The 20,306-nt window shown below is 36.9% G+C and overlaps 1 protein-coding gene across 1 annotated transcript in view; it reads left to right on the plus strand.

The window, feature by feature from the left end:
* RAD51B (RAD51 paralog B) overlaps positions 1–20,306 on the plus strand; it is a 398,407-nt gene that overhangs the window by 5,291 nt on the left and 372,810 nt on the right. The window contains exons 4-7 of the mRNA XM_065636030.1: positions 866–982; positions 7,620–7,756; positions 11,771–11,890; positions 12,722–12,905. Of these exons, the coding sequence (XP_065492102.1) occupies positions 866–982; positions 7,620–7,756; positions 11,771–11,890; positions 12,722–12,905 (558 nt within the window). The remainder of the gene's footprint in view (positions 1–865; positions 983–7,619; positions 7,757–11,770; positions 11,891–12,721; positions 12,906–20,306) is intronic.

A 20,306-nucleotide genomic window follows, 5' to 3' on the forward strand; every position in this document is an offset into this window, starting at 1 on the left:
TCTTAGACTGTTCCTTTTAAAATCAGACTGCTGATGTTTAGGATGCTCAGTGGTTGAGGCACGTCTCAGTTTTAGCAAGATGCAAGCAAGACTTGTTTCTTTTGAAAACATCACCTTCTGAGGTTTCAAGATCAGCATTACCATTATCTGACGTAAATTAATTCCTCAAATGAAAAGAGTTCTCTTGAACTAGATTTCTGATCTTGGACCACTTCCTCCTGTCAGTGGAGGAACTAGGAATTCTAGGAATTCAACTCTTTTCACTTCCATACTTGTACCTGTCCCATCTTCTTGACTAGTCTTCCTCGCAAAAGTGGAAAATGACGAATGGCTACTAGATCAGTCCAGACTTGTTTGAAGACTTGGGCATCTTTAGCAAACCTTTCCTTGAAGTCAGGTAGTTTCTAATTGGTAACAAATGTTAATCCAGGGACTTCCTGATTTTAGGTTTCATGTGAATGTCCTGCATTGGTCATTAACCACACACAGAGTGTTTCCGTATTTAAAAGTTGAAGTTTTATGAGTTACAGCAAACCTTGTTGAATAGGAGCAGAGAAAACCTTTGGCACATCATTATAAAAAGCTTATTATAATTTAATATTGTGGTGAGGGAGATACAACAAACTTGAATTTTCTCTGTGACCTATAAATGAGATATAAATGCAAGGGAAGGATGATGGGCTAACAGGGGACTATAACTGAAGATAGGAATAGTTTGCTTATTGGCAAGTATTAAGACATTCTATGTTGATGAAAGTAAATGTGAGCAATTTGCTATTTCCATTTTTTTTAAAAAAGTGTTTTCTGATTTGTGTGGTTTTTTCTTTTTTTTTTTTTTTTTTTTTTTCCTCCCCTACTGTTCTAGGCTTATGAAATGAAACTAAAGAAGTCGGTCAGTCCCTCTTCAGCCTTTTTATCCACCACGCTACATAGTCTGGATAAAGTCTTGCATGGTGGAGTGCCCTGTGGATCCCTCACAGAGGTAACTTGTTTAATATTAATATATTTTTACCACAGTGACAGATCACAACTAGAAGTCAAAAGTCACACATAGGTTGGACTGTCTTGTGTTAGGTATTTAAACACAAAATATGCAAAAAAAATTGGATAAGTGCTTTTGGTTTTAGTTGGTAGGGGCTGCACTTTGGTTTTGTTTTTGTTTTTGTGTTGGTTTTTTTTTTCCTTTCTTTCCTCCCAGCATGTCAAGTAAATAAGAAAATGAAGGAATTAAAAAATTTGATGACTCTATTTTCCTTTAAAAAAGTGAAAATTTTCCCAGGAAATCTGTGAGATTTGTTGACTGGATTTTACAGTGGGAAAGCTGCAGTGTGGTTTTGTGGTCAGAGCACAAGGTGCTGAATCAGGAGTCTGTCCTTTTAATTCTGACTCCCTCCGACTTTACCAAGTCATCACTTTTCATGAAGGTACAATAAGCAAATAGGACAAAAGGGTGAAACACATGGGCATGACAATGACTTTGCAGAGCTTTTATATAAAAATGTAACTAACTTATGCAATAAATATGTAATGCTTTCTTTTTAAAAAAGACACTGTAATTAAGGCCTGTATTATATGTGCATACATGGCAAGGCTACAAATTTCATATATATGTATATATATCGCTATAAATCTGTTGCTCTCTGGCCTTTGTATGCAATGCTACTTTTTTGCACGGAATTGTCTTTTAAGAACAAGGGAGCACTTCATCTTCTGGTACTTGGATTTCTCTCTGACGTCACAGGCAGTGATAATAACTTACATAGTTTCTATAATCTGGAAAGACAGGAATTGTGTAGATGCTTATAGGAGTCCTTGGGTGTTATAAAAATACAAGGATGCAATCTCTGGCTTAGAAATTTGCTGAGCTACGAGTGGAGATGGAGGAATGTATATAATGGAGAGAGTATCGATGTATGTGTGCCCTGTTCTTATGTTTTTCCCCTATCCATCTGTTGTAGGCCCTGGTAGAGAGAGAATCCAGAGACAGAGTTTTTATGAAATGTGGCTGTACTTGCACTCTTAAAGTAAAGTTCTGAAGTCAGCTGTGCACTTGAAATGATTAGAAAAATATGTATTGTGTGCTTTGTGCTCTGAATTTAGACAGGTTTAAACCATTTTTTTCCTTGAACACTTCAATGGTCCTTACCAAGTGCTTTTCTTTGTCTGCTGTGGCAAGTTGCCACAGTAGAGGAATAGAAGTGAGTATTTATAAATATCTTACTATGAGGAAAATACATTTTTGCACACCCAATAATCAAACTAGATTCGTTTTGATCTTGGATAGAAATAACTTATTTCAATAGTGACTTAAAACACATTAGAGTTTAAGCAGCGTTGAGTTTAGATTGTAACAGCTTCTGCTCTAGTAAAATTATGTAATGAGAGGCTATTACTTTTTAAAGATTCTGAGTATTTTGTTTCGTATACGATATACAGGAATATACACCATTCAAGTCTTCATAAAAATGCTGAAGAATGCATCCATGAACTTTCATTGGTCTGTCAGAATTAATATTCTCTTCATATTTAGGCCTAGGTTTGCTACCAATTTACTATAAGAAAATTAGGTCAGAAGAACTTAAGATTAAGATGAGTACTGCTAGTCTTTAAATTCTGGGAGAAAAGACTAGGTAATTTCAGTTTCACTGAAGAAGAAAGAGCTGTTCCTGTAGCAGAGGGATATGCAGGGTCCTGAGATTGTAACTATACTGCTGTCGAGGGTAGTGCCTTCAGCAGGAGATGAATTTTTGTTTCCTAAAAATATTTTTATCACCAAAGCAGTGGCCACAGTAGGTGTAGTTTGATTCCTTTTCTTTTGGATTATTGTTTATTCGGTCAACTGATGAAATAGCCCAGCCTGTGTTTGAAAAGAAATGATGTTCGCTTGCAGCTAGGATCTGGCTTTAAGGGATTTCCATCTGGTCCACTGACTTCTCCTTGGTGGAGATGAGAATGGCTGTTCACATGCTTATGCTGCTGAAACTTCTGAATTGTGCTACTTTATTTGAAATGTGGAGGCACTGCCGCACGGGTAGAAGAAAGAAGTAGGATGGAGACGTGTCTTCTGCGATACGCTGACTTGTCCCTGAGCCTGTGACTGGCTCATGAGTGGTGCCCAGAATAAGGATGTCACCCTTCTATAGGTCAACCCAGATAACCCAGTCTATTTTGCCCGCTTTCCCATGGCTTGGCAATTTTGAGTAAAAGATGGCCAGAGTGTAAAAGTCTGCATTAAGGAATCCTGGAACATTTTTTTCCTAATTAAAAAAATAAGTGGATGCGATCCTTTTGGGTTGGAAGAGCCACACGGGTTATTACAAAGCTGCTGATAACAATGTTGTGAATATTTGTCTTTTTTTCTTAATCCTAGCATAGCTATCATTCAGCTATCAGTGCAGTCCATCTGATGTGTTCTTGCCTGAAGACCAGGTAGAATGGCTCTGGAGCACTGACAGATATTCAGCTTGCTGATTGCCATGTTCTTGGCCTTGCTCCAGAGTGAGTTTGGGGAAGAGCAGTGGTTGACATGCTGGGCATTCTATTGGAGTTTAGCTAACCTTTGACTTCTAAATTTATGTGTGTTTGTTGTGGTTTTTTTTTTTGTGTGTGCGTGCCTTTTTTTTTTTAAATTTTGAAAGTAAATTCTACAAGCAGTTGATCTCAAAACATGGTTGTCAACTGTCATTTTCCTGAGATAGTGTAAAATAATGCAAATGCTTAATTTTCCAGAGCTATGTGCTCTGTAATACCTCTCAGCTTGGTTGATTGTCACAATACTCACTGTATTTCCCGCCCCCCCCCCCCCCCCAGTGTTCCCTTAAAACATTTATCTCTTTAGATATGAGAAAATCTGGGAAACTTGCTAAACTCTATTTTAAGAATGGTCATACTCCATATGTATCAATGTATTTAAAGGTAGTTGGGGAAAATTAATATATTCAAAGATAAGCTGAACTTTTATCTGATTGTAAATGAAAAGTGCTGTGCCAGGAAAGGTGTTGCACTTTAAGTTTTCTTCTGAAAAAATCCCAACACTTTTATATGTTAAGTTTTTTATATTCTAACATATTTTGGTTGAAAATACAGGGACCTGCCTAATGCAGTTGTGTTCAGTAGGTGACCTCACTAAGTGACTGAGATGCTGAAGTCTGTACAAGTCATCTAGAGGATGAGACCAGAACTGCAAGTAGCTTGGTCTTCGTTGCACCCTCATGCCAGATTGACAATACTGATGCGTAATAACCAATTAATTAGAAATATTATAGAGAGAACTAGGTAAACTCCAGAAATTAGATGACCAACTTAAGAGATTAGAGGTGTCTTAAAAAAAAAAAAAAAGGCGTGTTGCTTTTTATTTTCTTTTAGGTACTAAACGTGGAAAGCAATTAGAACATGTATTAGGGGTTTCTCAGCAAAGGTAAAGGCAGAGAATAATTAACGATGTGGAAACTGAGTTTCTCATTTAAAGCTTGTTTCTGGAGATTTTTAAAAGCATTTTTGCAAAAGTCATGATATCTGAATTAGTTTCAAAGGTTGGCAGCACTGCAAGTGTTCTTCAGCATGATCATTAGATGAAATTTTAGTATAAAGCTATCAAGTGTCTGCTGCTGCTGCTTTGATGCTGTACTGCAGCTTGCAAACACTTTCAGGTCATGTTCTTTTTGGATTCAAGTGATTTTGGAACTTAATAATTTTAATTTGCTCTTTTGCAACTTACTGGAGCACAGCTGACCAGTGTATTGCCCTTTGGTCTTTCTGTGATTAGGCAGATATTCTGAGAGAAGTGTGCAGCATTTACTTCCTGACTGGCGCAGCTGAATCGTTGTCTTCCTGTTACTTTACCCAGCAGTGGGGGTGGTTGGAAACTTGGAATTTGAGTACATGAGCCACAGGGTTAAGACTTGTGGTGGTATGTTCTACAGCCAAAGCTGCTTGCGTTTTGAGTGCCAGAGGGATTTGGTTTGTGTTACACTGTCTCGGACCATTTTTTCCCAAACCACTATAAGGTTTTAAGTTGGAAATTAAATCATAGCTAAAGTTTTGTGGTCAGATGTCAGAGCTGTTGGCCAACTCCTCTAAGGAAAAATTATGGTGATGACTTTGTGAATGTTGAAGGGTTTAATCCCCCGGTAGCTGAAGAAGAATTAGCTCCTTGTGACTTCATCCAAGCCCTACAGATGTGCCATAGAAAATGATATATAGCTTATTGAAAAATAAAAGTATATTTTATTAGGCAGAGATAAATTAAAAACTGTTGTAGTCCTCACATTTCTATCTGGGTGGACTCAATTTTTTTTTTTTTTTTCAGAGCAAATTTAGAGTAAAAGAAAGCAAACTTTTTGCAGACATTTGATTTAAATTATATTAGAGGATTTTTTTAACTAGTACTGTATTGTTCAAAGCACTTGCTGAACCAATGGTAACTGCACTAAAATGTGGTAGTTCTTTAAAATTGTTCACTGTGGATTATTTAAAATCCCATTTTAATGCCCTTTAAAGTTATGCTGATAAAAGATGAAGTATTGTTGTCTTTGGAATAGAAATTCTGCAAGATTCCCTGTCTTTCGCTGATATGATGCTCGTATCCTCAGACATTTTTACTGCATCTCTGCTGAATTAGCTCCTGTATCAGCTACTGAAATAAAAGTTGATTCCAACGTACCTCCCAGGCAAGGCTGAAACTACAAACATTTTTGAGGTCTCCTCACAGTTGTCCAAACATTTTAATTTAACAACTGGATTGATGCCCTCCCCTTATTCGTTTCAAGTCTTCTTTTCAACTAGAAAAAGCTGATGAGATTCCTTGGCTATCACAGTCTAAGGGATGTGTATTGCCTCTGCATTTTTTTATGTATGTATGCTTTGGGTTCATATTAAAATGTGGCAGCTCTTGTTGATATGATATTTTGTAATTTAAGTACACTGGATGGAGGACAGATAATTGCATAAATATGACTGATTCCTGATCTATAATTCACTAAATGCAATGTGTGCTTCTAAAGAAAAATCATCTAATGCTTCTCTTACATTAAAGCTTCAAGTAGATTGACTGATATGGCTTGGTTTTCAGGCCTTGTTTAAAGACAAAAGTGTTTAAAGGTCTTTTAACCAACTGTTAACAGTAGCTAATGCAGTCCTTCAGTGTTTCCCTGTAGATTTTCTGTGATTTAAGTGATGTTACTGCTGCTTAAAATGGAACCATAGCAATACTGTAGTATCTTGTGGTAAAAGGGTGTTTATACTTAAAAACAAACTATTGTGCATTTAGGCTCAAAAACCAGTTTGATTTTGAGTGTCTATCTGTTATAAGGTTTCTTTTTTAATTTAAACCAGCAGCTCTGTATCTAAGCCTTTGTTTTGACAGTACTAGGTGTTTTGAGGAGGTGTGCTTCATTTTGCAGTTTAACTTCCCTGGAGAGGCTTACTTGTATCTTGTATTATTACTTGGTCCCTACTAGCATCAGAATGAACCCATCATTCTCTGGTTTTAGTGCCTAAAGTCTTTAAGTGCCTTAAACTTTGTATTTGCTGTTTTTCAACCCTCTTAGTATTTAAGGTGTCATGATCTGCCTTCCCAGAAACAGTGACAATGTGATACTGTATTTAAAGACCCACTGTGGTAGTAATGAACATATGATTATCTGAACACAGAGCCCAGCATTCATTTACAATCTCTGCAAGATCTGCAGTGGATAAAGAACAGCATACTGCCATCTCTGGTAGAGAATATTGCTCTCAGACACTGGAGATCTCATCAAACAATGTATTCTTTTGGTCCCTGTGGTTTTTCTCTTGGATCAAAATCATGCTGGAACCATTTCACACAAGTTGAGCGTCATCTGAGTACTGCTTAACCGCAGTAGGCTTTCAGTAAGCACAGGTGAGACCTTAAAATTGGCAAGCTGCTCTGGATCATTAAATGATGTTCATGTTGATATATAGTAATAGGGAGTTAATGCAAATGACAAAACACATGCTGCGTAACAGAATGTAGTCTCTGGGACAGATAAAATCTGTCTTTTGTATATGTATGGTTCATATTGAACGTTGTCTTCACAGGATATAAGCAATTATCCTTGTGATTTCCAAGGGAGACCTGGTTGTGACCCAAGTAATGATGATTCCTAAGCAGTCATTTGCATCTGTGAACTCATGAGCTCTGGACTTTGTTTTCAGCTCTAAAGGTCATTGATGTCACCTGAATGTCAACTGTGAATCTTCTAATTTGGCTCCATTTTAGAAGGTAGCACAGAGAAGGAGATGGAAGAGAACTAGTGGTGGCTCTAGGGAAGATCTGTAACATAAGGGGTGGAACAGAGGGCCTCAAATATGAGAGGTAATAAAGGATGTCAAAGAAATAAAGTACAAGCATAAAGCTATGTGTGAAGAAGAACTACTTATTCTTTAGTGCACGACTTTGACTGCAAGGCACAGATCCAAGAGTAACTGCAAGTTGCTCTTTGTGGGCTGCATTCTATCTTTTTGTGGCTGTGTCCTCCTTTGGTAGCTGGAAGAGCAGAATTTGAGGAGTTCTGGCTGATGGGTCTTAGTTAAAAGTAGAAATAGAGTGAAATAAATGTGACATCTCTTGTTTATGTTACTGATTTTTTTTCTTCCAGATAACTAGCCCACCAGGTTGTGGCAAAACTCAGTTTTGTATTATGATGAGTGTTCTGGCTACGCTGCCTGTAAGCATGGGAGGACTAGATGGGGCTGTTATATACATTGACACAGAGTCTGCATTCAGTGCTGAAAGGTAAGATGCAAAATTCTAAAATACACACTTGAAACTTCTTTAGCACCTTTTATCTTGGAGCCTTTGATTATTTTCTGAGCAATAATTAAGCATTTATTAAAGTAACTACCATAGCATTCATCTGATATATGCAGTTGTTCCACAGATGATTAAATTAGTTTAATAGAATGGTTTGCTTACATTCCTAATTTGTATGATGTTGCAGATCCCAGCTGTGGTATGACAATGTGGATGGAGTGCTCCAAATTTATAAATGGTCTTGATAGTCCTGCACCTGAAATCTTTCTTTGCAGTTTAGTTTGTGGAGTTAGCAGGAAGGTTTTAAGGATGCAGAGATTTTTCTGTGAACAGTAGGACAGACATAGCAAGTTTTCCCTCAGATTTCTGTCCTGTTTCTGCTGAGTGGGGCCCCATGCACTTCTGCACTTCCAATTTCCTTCTGCAGGAACCTCGCATCTCTCCTATATCCTCTGTGGCCGTGCAGTATGATATTCGCGTACTTCTGTAGCATCTCTGGTTCTTCTAGTATCTCCTGCTTTGCCCGTGCAACCTAAACTGCTCAGTTATGCACTTACAATGTCTTCTGACTGCAGAATTGGCAGGAGGCGTCGTCTGTGGTGTCTGCTTGAGAGTCACAGATGGATGCATGTGTTGGTTACCACTCTTCCCATATTAACTGCTGATATAATCCTGCAGTATTTCCTTAAAGGTAGCTCTAATTTACTTAGCTACCAACTTTTTTTTTTCAACCACGAGGATTTGATGATTTTGAGATGTCTTTTCCTTTGTCACCGTTGTTTGGAATTAGTGAGTTCAAAAGTTATCAAGGATCTGGGGTATGACAAGAAGTACAGTAGTCTCATCCTTGTTTGTGTAGAAAAATAGGCAGAAAAAGGTTCATTGAAATAATTTATATATTTCAGATTGCTTAGTAGTTATTATATCCATGGCCTGAATCTGGAGTATCAAAGCAAATGTATTTGCACTGTTTTATCATTTGAAGTTATCGTGGGTGAGAAGGTGGGGCTTCTAACTCTGTTTTTGTCAAGTTAATTTCACAAAAGTTTAAATTACTGTAAACTCTAAGTGTAATATATATTAAAAAAAAAAAGGCTTCAAGCAATGGCTCTGCAACATATGTTGCTCCCTTTTTACATACTTAATTTTTATTTCAGGTCCCTGAAATGTAGATAGTAAAAAAGGGTAGTACTTAATGGGTGAGTTAAGACTTGTGACTTAGAGGTGAATGCTAAAAAAAGGAAAACAGGTGAATGTGAAAATGAAGCTCCTGAAAACAGAGTAGGATGTAGAAAAGAAACATGGTAAAAATAACATTATTACGAAGGATGAGATGGCCAATGAGGAGGCTACCAAGAAGATGGCACAGCAGTGTGTGGCAGGGTGATGGCAGGCATACATAGAAATCCATTTCTGTGCTGACACGTGGAGAAGCTTCTTCACCATGAGGATGGTCAGGAATTGGAAATGGTTGCCCAGAGAGGTTGTGCTGCCTCCAACCTTGGAGGCTTCCAAGATGCAGCTAGATAAAGCCTCAAATAACTTCCGACTTCATAGCTGGCACTGCTTTGAACAGGATGTTGGGCTGGAGATCTCCTGAGTTGTCTTTCTAACCTGAATTTTCTTATGATTCTGTAATCCTGTTTTATTAATAAATGGCAAGTAGAAGAGATTCTGTGTGTGATAGGGTTTTTTTGCCTTTTTTTTGTTGTTGTTCTAAGCACATCAGATAAGAGGGCAGATACTCTTTTAATAGCCACTTATTTTAAAGGGGTTAAAGGAGGCATTATTTGGCACTATTAACTGAAAACATTCCAGACTTATTCAGAAAGTCTGAAAATAATTTGTTTGGTTTGCTTTTCTCTCTAGCCATACTTATTGCTTGTGAAAAACACTAAATAAAAATTTCTGTGAATGCAAGCTGAGAACAAACAGGGATTTTCTACTCCATGGGCTTTTGCCCTGGTTGCAGAGAACATGTTCTGTGCAGTTTTTGTTCTCATTATGACAAATGGGATTTAGATCTTAAAGAACTTTGAACCTCCATGGAGCTCTGTGAATAGTACCGCCATCTCAGCAAGATTTTGATGTGTCATTTTAAGTCAGTCTGTATAATGGTGTTCTTTGCGATATGCATGTCTGTTAGGAAGTGTACTGAAGTTTCATTTCATGCAAACCATTGAATGACAGATCACTGTTGCCCAGATGTTCTGCATGATTAATTGTGCAAATGGAAAGTCAAGATTCTGTCCCTGGAAGTTCTGCAGGACAAGTTTAGATGTAAGAAGTAATGCATTTAATGAATGAGAATCAGGCTATTTTGTAACTGCTTACTCAGGATAGGTATATTAACATTCAAGTTTAGTGTTTCTATTTTTAAACCAAATAAAAGGGATTAAAAGATTTTTTTCTAGAATAACTTTAATATTTTGGGTTTTAATGAAAGGGGGCTAAATAAAAAGCATCAAGATAACCAGTAAGTTGTGCTGACAGGTATCATCCACTAGATGACACTCTTCTCCAGGTGGTAGGATAGATCTGCTTGAAATACAAACAATAACATATCTTCTTTCATTGAAAAATGAAATCTTCATTACAGAAAAAAATTGCAGTGCTCATAGAAGTATGAGTTTCCAAGTTAAATTATTGGATCTTTTATTTAAGGACCTAGATAAAATTGCCTTGTGTTCAGAGGGGTGGAACTCTTTTCCACTGACTTCTGAAGAGTTTACAGGCAGTCAGCATTTCTAAAATGTACACTGCTTAGTGTCCTCAATGATTTTATGTCCAAAATCTCATTTAACTGAAAGTGTAAGCCTCTCACCACTAAATTGTTTAGTTTTACGTCTGTGCAAGAGGTTTTTTCAGAGCATAGTTTCTGAATATAAAAGTATTTTCACAACAAATATCCAACTTCCTCTGTCGTCTTCTGTTGTTATCACCAGTGATCTGATACGGTTCTTTAGTCTACTCTGATAATAAACAGTGGTATGCTTTACACTTGTAATTCAAAGTTTTGAAGGGTCATGAATTTGCTAATAAGGTAATGGAGAACCCATGGAATCCCACATTCAGTTCTATCAGTGAAGCATCCACTTACACTGTTTAGTCATTTCATTATATCCAGTCATGGCAGTTATACCTGTGCTGTCTGAATGGATGGATGCTCAGTGGTACCTCCCTGGCAGCTGGAGCCTCAGCCACTTTGTGACATAATGCTGATTTTTTTTTTTTTCTATCATCTAAAAAAGTATCTTTTCTTAGGATTCTATAAGCCCTTTTTAGAAAGTGGTAACTGGCACAATGGAAATGGTTTCAGTGAAAAAGTCTCCTGTCCAAATGACCTTGTTCTTGTTTTTAAGGAGAGATTATCTGTGAAAAGATTTTCACTTTGGCAGGCATACTTTCCATACATGTACTGCTTGTATAAGTACTTGCAGTCAAACTGGGCTCTGTTTTTTGCAGTCCTGCCTTCACATTATCTGGATCTTCTAATGGATCTTCTGTTTGTCACCAGCTTGTTAAATTTCTGTGGTGACACAAGGTCCACAAGGTTCACTGCAAGATAAAGGTGGAAGGGGAGATGGTTTGAATTGGAGAGTACATTTGTTGAAATGAAAAGAATATCGAGATATAATAATTAAAAAAGGAAAATGCTTGGCCATTGAGTGGAACCTCTTGTACGAAACTCAAAGAACTTTTCATCCAGTAACTGCAAACTTTGCGGTTTCCTTCCACAGGAGATGTGCTGTTTCTTTGTGTACAGTCACATGATGACTTTCCCTAGTGCACCACTGGGGAGAGAACATAACTGTTCTGACTTCCAGTGTTTCACTCTGGCTGCTAAAATATGCTTCTCATTTGAACAAGTTTTCCAGTATTATGTGGAATCTGCTTATCATTCAGAGGTTTGCTTTATTTGCTTCGTGAATAGTCGATGCCTTATTATCCCACATTTTTCCTTTTGTAGTGTTATGCCTTCTGTTTTTTTGATAGGTTGATTGAGATAGCAGGAAACAGATTCCCTGTGTATTTTGACTCAGATGAAAAGCTCTTCTGCATGACCCGTAGCGTTCACCTGTATCGAGACCTGACCTGTGGCAGTGTACTGAAAAGGTATCCTTTTCCAGAGTTTAAAAAAAAAAGACCATTTGGACTGGATTGTCTATAGTAATATTTGTTTTGTATCAAAGTTTTATGCAGAGTAATTAATTTATTTGAGGCCTTTTCATGTTGGTAACAGTATGGTGTCCAACACAATAAAATTGCTACAGAAAGACTGACATTGCTCTTCTCATTTCATAGCATGTGACTAATCCAGTTCATGTTTCTAATTTTTGATAGACAATTTCTGTATGTTCTGATCCCTGTAAGCCTTTAAAGGAGAGTGTTCATGTGATTTAAATTATATTTTAGCATTTTCTTGTGTGTTTTACATTAGTGGGAGAATTATTCGAAGAATAATTTCTTCTTCTAGTGCAGCTTTATCAGAGAACAGCTAAGAGCATATTATCAATGGATTAGGTTTGGCGTACTGTCTTTGCAGGTGTACGGAGATGGATTCGACCTTCTGCATAGACAGACAGCAAGGATTCTGGTGTTGGCAATGAGATGCTGCTACTGTGAGCAAAAAGGCAGAGTTTCAATGTCCAGTTAACTTGCTGTCTGCCATTCGGGGGTTGTACAGCACAGTATTGCTGACTAGAGGTTCTTTCACTCCTCTCTTTTGGGAGAGGTCCTGCCCTGGCTTATATGGCCCACTGGAGCCTCAGATTTGTTTCCAGATCTTTTCAATACATGCAGATGTTAGTGCAGGTGGTGTGTGAGGGGGAAAAGGAGGGGCTGACTTTCAGCTTATTAAAGTAAACCTTTTATTTAAACAATTTAAGGGTTATAAAATGGGTTTACTGTGTAAATAATATTATCAATGACTTTTTTTTTTTTTAGGATTATGTCTTTGGAAGAAGAAGTTATTTCAAAGAAAGTTAAACTTATAATAATTGACTCTGTTGCTTCAGTTGTCAGAAAGGAGTTTGACACAAAACTGCAAGGCAACCTGGCAGAGAGGAGTAACTTTTTGGCTAGAGGAGCATCAATGTTGAAGTATTTGGCAGAGGAGTTCTCAATACCAGTAAGTTCTTCCCCCTTTAAGTTTTTGCCTTACAGTAATAAAATCTGAGAAGAATGAAAATGACAGGAAGAAGAAATTCAGAAAAAGCGGGCATCTTCAAGCAGGTGTTACACAAGTTGGAAAATACTTGAGAAATGGGGGAACAGTAATTGTTCTGCTTGGTGTTTTTGTTGTTTCGTGTTTTTTTTTTTTAAATTATTTTTAAATTTTATTTCTAATGTGTTGGGGTTTTTTGTTTGTTTTTTGTTGTGTGGGGGTTTTTTTGGTGTTGGTTTTTTTTTAATCTTATATTTTGGTTTTCTGCCATTAAATATTGCTTACCCTGATGGTTCCCTTCTAATGCAATGCCTACTCTAAGTAGCGCAAACTCTAACTAGCTGAAGATCTTTTTCGGCCACTCTTCCTTCTACTTAAGTTTGTAAAATCTCAAAAGGCCTTATGCTCTGGAGCAGCGTAAATTCCTTTTGTGACAGATAATGTATGCTAATTAATGCAGAAATGAAGGTAGCAGCTCAGCAAATCCTTGTCTGTGGACTTGCCCATAAAATACAAAGGAAGACACAGACACTTAATGCAGGGACTTGGTGGAACTGATTGAAAAGTACTTTAGAAGATGTAAGCTGTGTAAGCGTGTGTGTGTTCCTTCATTATATGATCCATGAAGGATCATATCAACTCGAAAGATGTCATTGAGACTCAACTCCTGGAAGTATTTCCTAGCATGGGTAACCTGTTTGTCATTCCAGTGTAAGAGAGAAACTGTAGCAGGAACTTGAGTGAGACTGGTGAGGCCTTTTCCCTGTGCTGCTCCTGAGGTCACAGCAACTATCATACCAGCAATGGATATGACTTATTTTTAGAGGAATTCCTTCTGCCGTGTAATTTCTAAAGACTTCTGATAGAAAAGATTAAACCCTACATAGGTGCCTTTAAAGCTCAGGTACCAAAGATAGCATCCTAGTTAATGCACCCAATAATGTTTAGAGTGCTTTAAAAAGCCAGGAAAGAATTATTGTAAGTGTGTACACTCTTATATTTTGGGAAAATATTACGCAGTCCTTTGAAAAAGGAAAGAAGTTTTGTGGGAAGATACTATTTTTCTCTATTTCTCTGTTCTTCAGACACCTCATGTTCCCCCCTCCTCCTTAATTAAAATGGTGAAGCTGAACTGGATTAGAGCCTCTGATAGTTGAGGCTGCCACCCTCTTTTACTGTCAGAGAGACAGTGTTGATACTCACAAAAGTCTTAGAGTTGGACAATATGAAGTAGCCTAAGATTGTCATCCTAATGCATCCTGCCATAAAATAAAGCTCAAACATTTAAAGGCTTCCATTATGTTAAAGCTAATGTGTTTGCTTTGAGGCATTTGTGATACCTTTGTGATACGCTTTGGTAAGGAGTTCTGGGATTTTGGGCAAGAACTTGAGCTCTGATCACAGCTCTGCTTTTTCTTAATTGGTCCATACGATATCTTACCTTATAAATAAAATATTTATAAAGGTCCATGTAATTACATGTAAGTACACAGAGTGAAAGCTTGTATATTTTTGATTAGGTTTATCGATTTATTCACCTATTGATTAGGTTTATCAATTTATTCTATAGAAATCCAAATGTATTTTCATTTATCATCATCTTTAACACACATTGCTTGTGGGTTTTTTTCTGGAGTATTTTAAAGATTTGTTAACTTTTTGTTACAGAATAAACTGTAGTAACTTCTATTAGTTAAGAATTCTGAGAGGGCCTTGGCTAGGGGTTTGGTTCTTACAAAAACAGATTACCAGGCAAGGCTGTGTATGAGTAACATGCAAACCCCAACATCAGTGTTACAGATCTGCAGATGCTGGTGTCTACTGGGTAGAAGTCTGCTGTTGTATACATTGTATTAACCTCTGCTACTGAGGTTACAGAGTATCCAAGGTTCTCATTGTAAATAACTGTTGGAATTATTTCAGATGTTTTTACATAGAAAATGATAAATACAAATTTGAAACTAAAAGAACATTAGTAAGCTTGCAAAGTGATTTAGATCATTAATATGTTGGACACATGAGCCAATATGTAATACTTATTTCATGACAGAATCAGTGCAACTAAATACTGAGTTGGGCAACAACTAGGGGGATTCAGTCTGAGGCTCTGAAAAAGGTTTGGAGTAGAGGACTGAAGTTGAAGACAATCGTTTTGGCTGTGGCTAAAAGGTCTGGTGAAAAGCTTTGAGTAGTTGGGTAAGGCAATCGGAAATAAGGAGGTTGTGTATTATCTATTTAGCTGTAACTGTTACTGGAGCAGTACATCTGGTGTTAACAGTCCGGGGAGGATGGTGAAAAATCAGCTTCAAAGAGCAGGCTTGAAAATAACTGGGAGAAGGGGAGAGCACTCTTAATTGTTAAGATGTAAGGTGCTTACTTTGTAAGGTGTCAGGGTATCGAGTTTGATGTGCAAAAGTGCCATTCATGGCTTTTACCGAACTTAAAGGGAGCTGTTTCAGACCCAAATAGCTCTATATGGTATGAAGTATTTGGAAAAAAGCTGACTGTAACTGCCTCAGAACTGATCGTCATTGTTCAGTAATGCACCTCTATTTTCAGTTTGTGAAATGGGAATTAAGAGAGCTGTTAGATGTGAGGATGCTGGGAGGATGGGGTCATTGCTGTGCAGAAAGCACTCACTATGTCTGTCAGCAGCGTGTAGACGCTCATTGGAAAGTAACGCTTGCCATCCTCAGTGTAAAATTTAAATAATGTGTAGTAAATGGAAGCTTAATTCATCTTTTGAGATGAAAAAAAAATGTTGAACATATTCATGGAATGGCACCATTTTAGCCACTGAATGGAGTAAGTAAAAGTGTTCTGTGATTGTAAATTTTTGCTTGACTTAATGTTTTTTTTAAATTTTTGTAAAGTACAAAGAAACACAGAACTTTCTTTTCTTATGTATGGCCATTAGTAAAACACAAGTAGTTTCTCAAAGTGAAATATGATGCCTGATTTCCTTTTTTGATCACTTCTTCCACCTCACTTAGGCCTGATTCCACCCACGGTTCTTTAAATGATGCCAGGGCAAGAGGCAGCACAAGGTTTGGATCACTTCTGGTCTCTTGACAGGCCACCCCGCAGCTGTACTCCTGACTGAACAGTCTCTGAAGCTTTTTCCTCCCTGGGCTGCTATGTAGCAGGGTCCCCATTTCACCTTCCCTGCACACAGCCATGACCAAAACCTACTTTTTTTTTTTTTTTGGTCAGGATTGGTTGAAACTAGCCAGTCAGATCAAAAGTGATTGATAGAAACTGAGAAGGACAGTTTGACTATAAATCAAACAAAGCGCCCTTTATTTTTGAAACAGAGTGAATATGTAAAGCTATATGGAATGTTTACATTACTGTGTTTCAGAGCATGCTGCACTGGAGAGCATTTGGATTGGAATGTTTTCTGTTACAATGTGTGTTGATGCTGTCTGCCACATTACATAGTCAAGCAGCAGTAATCAGTGCTACATGTTTCCTGTCTAGTTTCCCGACATCCGTAGCCTTTTTAAAAAGACTAGAAAACAAAATACATTTTGGATTTTCTTTCTTCTCTTCTTCCATATTCATAGGAAACTACTTATTATTAGTAAGTGATATTGAGGAAAACCAGTTTAGTGTTCATGCTGGTTGAAAGAGAAATGATGTCTCCATTTCAGTGAAGAGCTAAAACTAAAACCCAATATGACTAGAATTGTTCTTGAGATTTAACTGTTTAGCTTATAAAAATTGTCATTTATAGAACCTGATCTTCTAGTTGTTAGTACTTGAGAAAATGTGTGGAGCTGACTAGACATCTCCATGGAAAAGCACTGTGAAAGTGGCAGTTGCAAAACCAAAATGCTTTAAGCGTTCTTTTAAATGTCAAATCAAGACTGAAGATGAAACTTGCTTTGTAAATCCCTAAGGCGAATCAAATTACAACACTGGCTCTCCTTTACACTTTTGTCTGGGTTGTGTTCTTAGATCTGTGGTTATCATTACTACCACCAAATGTATAATAGTATCTTTCTTCTTTTTTCTTTTTTTTTTTTTTAAATTGTTCTTTCTGAGACTATGAAATAGCTTAGGAGGAGAGACTTTCTTCTCTCACTTGTGATTTATAGTGCAAATGAAAGGCAAACCTTATGTAACTGTTCTCTAGTGCTTTTATTTGCTATGCTAAGTAAGTTAACAGTAGTCAAGAAGCCCATAATTTCCACAGGTAATATTTTTCCCGTTTAGATGCCACATGCTCCATTTAAAAACTAAAAGTTCACTTTATCACTATTGATAACGACAGCAATTAAAGCTGTCTTAGTCAATTTTATTTTCACACTAATATTTTTCATTTCAGTGCTTCACACTCACTTCATGCGTTCTACTCTGTAAACTTTACACCCCCGATTTTCATTGCTTTGGAAAGCCAAATGTTTAGCTAAACATATACTTGTTTTTAGGTAGTGTAAATTTTTTCTTCTCAAAACCAATTTAAATGTGCAAATTACTTGACATCTGCACTCCCTTTTCTAGTGTCTTTGGTTATGTGTGTTTAATAGTATAATCTCAGTTTTCTGCAGTAAAGTGTCTCATGATTGAAATGCTTCTGTTGGCAAAGACAGAATATTCAGACTGTTAATGTTCTCTTTCTTTATAAGCAAGTATTTCCATTTGGTCTGGTCCTCGGTTCAGTTTTATTCTGTTTCCATGTAGATGCTTGCTTGTCAGCTCCTCTGCACCTTTGCTATTGCTGTTCTGATATTTGAAAATATTAGTTTATGGAGAGCTAAACAAATTCCAAAATGGAAGATTTCTGAAGAAAAGTTGTTTAAATGCCAGTACCCTTTCAATTGGTAATAAATATACAGAAAGTTTAGAAGAAAAAAAAAAAAGGATAGTTGATTTGTTGTGACAGTATATAACAAAACTGTATGCTGGCTTTTCCAAAACCATGGGAATTCATTAGACTACCAGGTGAATTTGTCTGTATCTGGAAGTCAGCTGCTGAGATGCAAACTTTGTTTTTATACTTTGCTCTTAAGAAGTATTATTAATATGAGTGTTACAGAAACAGTAATTGAATTATCTTTGCAAGTTGTTTAGCCCTAGAATAAGAAAAACTTTTAGCTACTTCCAAACTTAGAGAATTGGTTCCACTTTGAAGTTTTCTAAAAAGAGAAATAAATGTTATACCACATTGAAACATGTGTTTCTTTAATGAGGAGCTAACTTTATCAGAAGAAAACATTTTGGAACTGAGTTACCATACTTTTACTAGCCATATTTAGGCCAGATGTGGTTCAAACAGTTCCTAGTGGTGAGAATTCAGTGGAAAGCATGGGTCCTTTTCTGTTGGGCTGCTGATATTTATGTGAAGTGCCTTGTTGCTCAAGTTTCAAGCATATTTTGTGTTTGTGTATGTATGTATGTGAACTTTAATACCCTTCCCAACTGCTAATAGAAGGATCTTTATATTTCTGCCTCATCATGCTGAACTCCTGGCCATCAGCTTTCTGCAAAAGGTTGAGGTTTATCTAATAAAGTAATTCTCCTGTCAGCGTGGGGCTGCGCTTGCTTTGTTTCTTTCTCTCCCTCCCTCCTTCCTTTTAACTGTCATATGTGCAGCTTTGGTGCTTTTTTTTCACGAAGCCTGTATATTTCTCTAGGGAGCAGCAGGAAGGTTAAAACAGTTTGTCTGCTTAGAAGACTTCTGAACCTGCAGAATTTTATTAAGATAATTCACCAACTTCTTGGAGAAACTGAGTTGTCCTTCTGTTAACTCAGTAGGATGAAAAGATACTAGTGTCTTATGCTGATCCTATTGTGAACATTATCCACAGAGGCATAATATTTAGAATAATGTAGATATTGCAGAATTTGCTGACTCTTATTGTTCTGTATGAATTAAAGAAACAGTGAATAGCCCTAACTTTGTTTTGAGCCATGGAAAACAGTAGTTAATTTGTTTCTTAAATCAGGAAAATTACTTCCAAAACTGACTTTCTTTTAGTAAAGAACAATTCTTGTTTTCTTCAAGACGTTTCACTCCCCCCACACCAAAATTGAAGTTGGTGTTCATGTCTTCATTAATTGGTGAACCAAGCAGCATTAGAAAATGATGTTTGTGCTAGCTGTATCAGAACTTTTGGTTTCAAACATATTCTCTTTTGGTGCAAAGAGGAATACCTAACCTTGTTCAATGTGCTTCATCAGCTTAAGTAACAAAGAGTTTGTGAAATGAAACATTTTATGTTAAGATTTGCCCCCGTGTTATACTCAGCAGTATTTTCATGTCCAGAACTGAGTCTATAGCTTTTTTTTTCAAATTCAATATTATAGTATTACCCTTTGTCTTACAATACCCTGCTTAAAAAAAAAAGTGTCAGAATTTCACATATACGTGAACACTGCTGTTTGGAATGAATTTTAATTTGTATTATTGTTGAATTAGGAAAACGAAATGGTTAAAGGTGACTTACAGACCAGAGTTCTTTCGTTGCCCTTGCTAAAGCTTAATAAACCCATTTTTTTGTTGCCAGATTGCTTATGTTTCAGTTATCCCTCCACTCCACAGTACTGAACAAAAAATAGTTTTGATAAAAGGCAGTTAATTCAACTGCTAAGTGTCGTTACAGTGGCAAAATTAGAGGGTTTTGTCTTCTCGTGTGGCTGTTAAAAATTATTCTCAGAAGGCACAACTTTGTTTTAGTTTAAAATGACTGGTTAAAATGTAATTATAACTATCTTCAGTATTGCTGCCATCTGTGTATTTTTTTAATATGTGTCTGGAGAATATACGTTTCTGCAGTTTATGGCCCAACACAGTGTTCCTTTTGGACTGTCTGTGCTCATAAAGTGTTTAATATTGCTGAGGAAAAGCAATGAGAAATGGTAGAGCAATGTTTCCTGTTTTCATGTGGTGGTGAAGTATAGAAAAGGAGGTAGTTTAAAGTTATATGATACTGGAATTCAGGTTGGTTGTGTGTGGTGTTTTTTCTTTTTTCTTTTAAAGTATTCCCTCCATTGCTTTTTCCATTTTACAGTGCAAGTGACTTTGCCAAAAACTATCATTCTGTGCAGCTGCACATGTGAAATTATGTCGAAGGAAGGCACCAGTATTAACGGATAGGAGAGGGAGTTGAGAGGAATGAGATTTTATTACCAGATTTGGTTTTGATTTGCTGTTTGGTCATGGACAGTGTTTACTGCAAAGGAGAGCAGACACTTTACCTGATATCTGCCTTGACTTGAATTTCTGAAGGACTTTATCCAAAATTAATGAGCAGTTTCTTGTGTCTTCTAACCCTCATTGTTGTTACACTTCTCTGGGTTCCCTTCAGCTGATTTAAATCAACTTGAAAGTGAGGTGCCCAAGACTGAGACAATATTCCA

The sequence above is a fragment of the Caloenas nicobarica genome, chromosome 5 (assembly GCF_036013445.1).
Source record: "Caloenas nicobarica isolate bCalNic1 chromosome 5, bCalNic1.hap1, whole genome shotgun sequence".
In the NCBI taxonomy this organism is placed as follows: domain Eukaryota; kingdom Metazoa; phylum Chordata; class Aves; order Columbiformes; family Columbidae; genus Caloenas; species Caloenas nicobarica.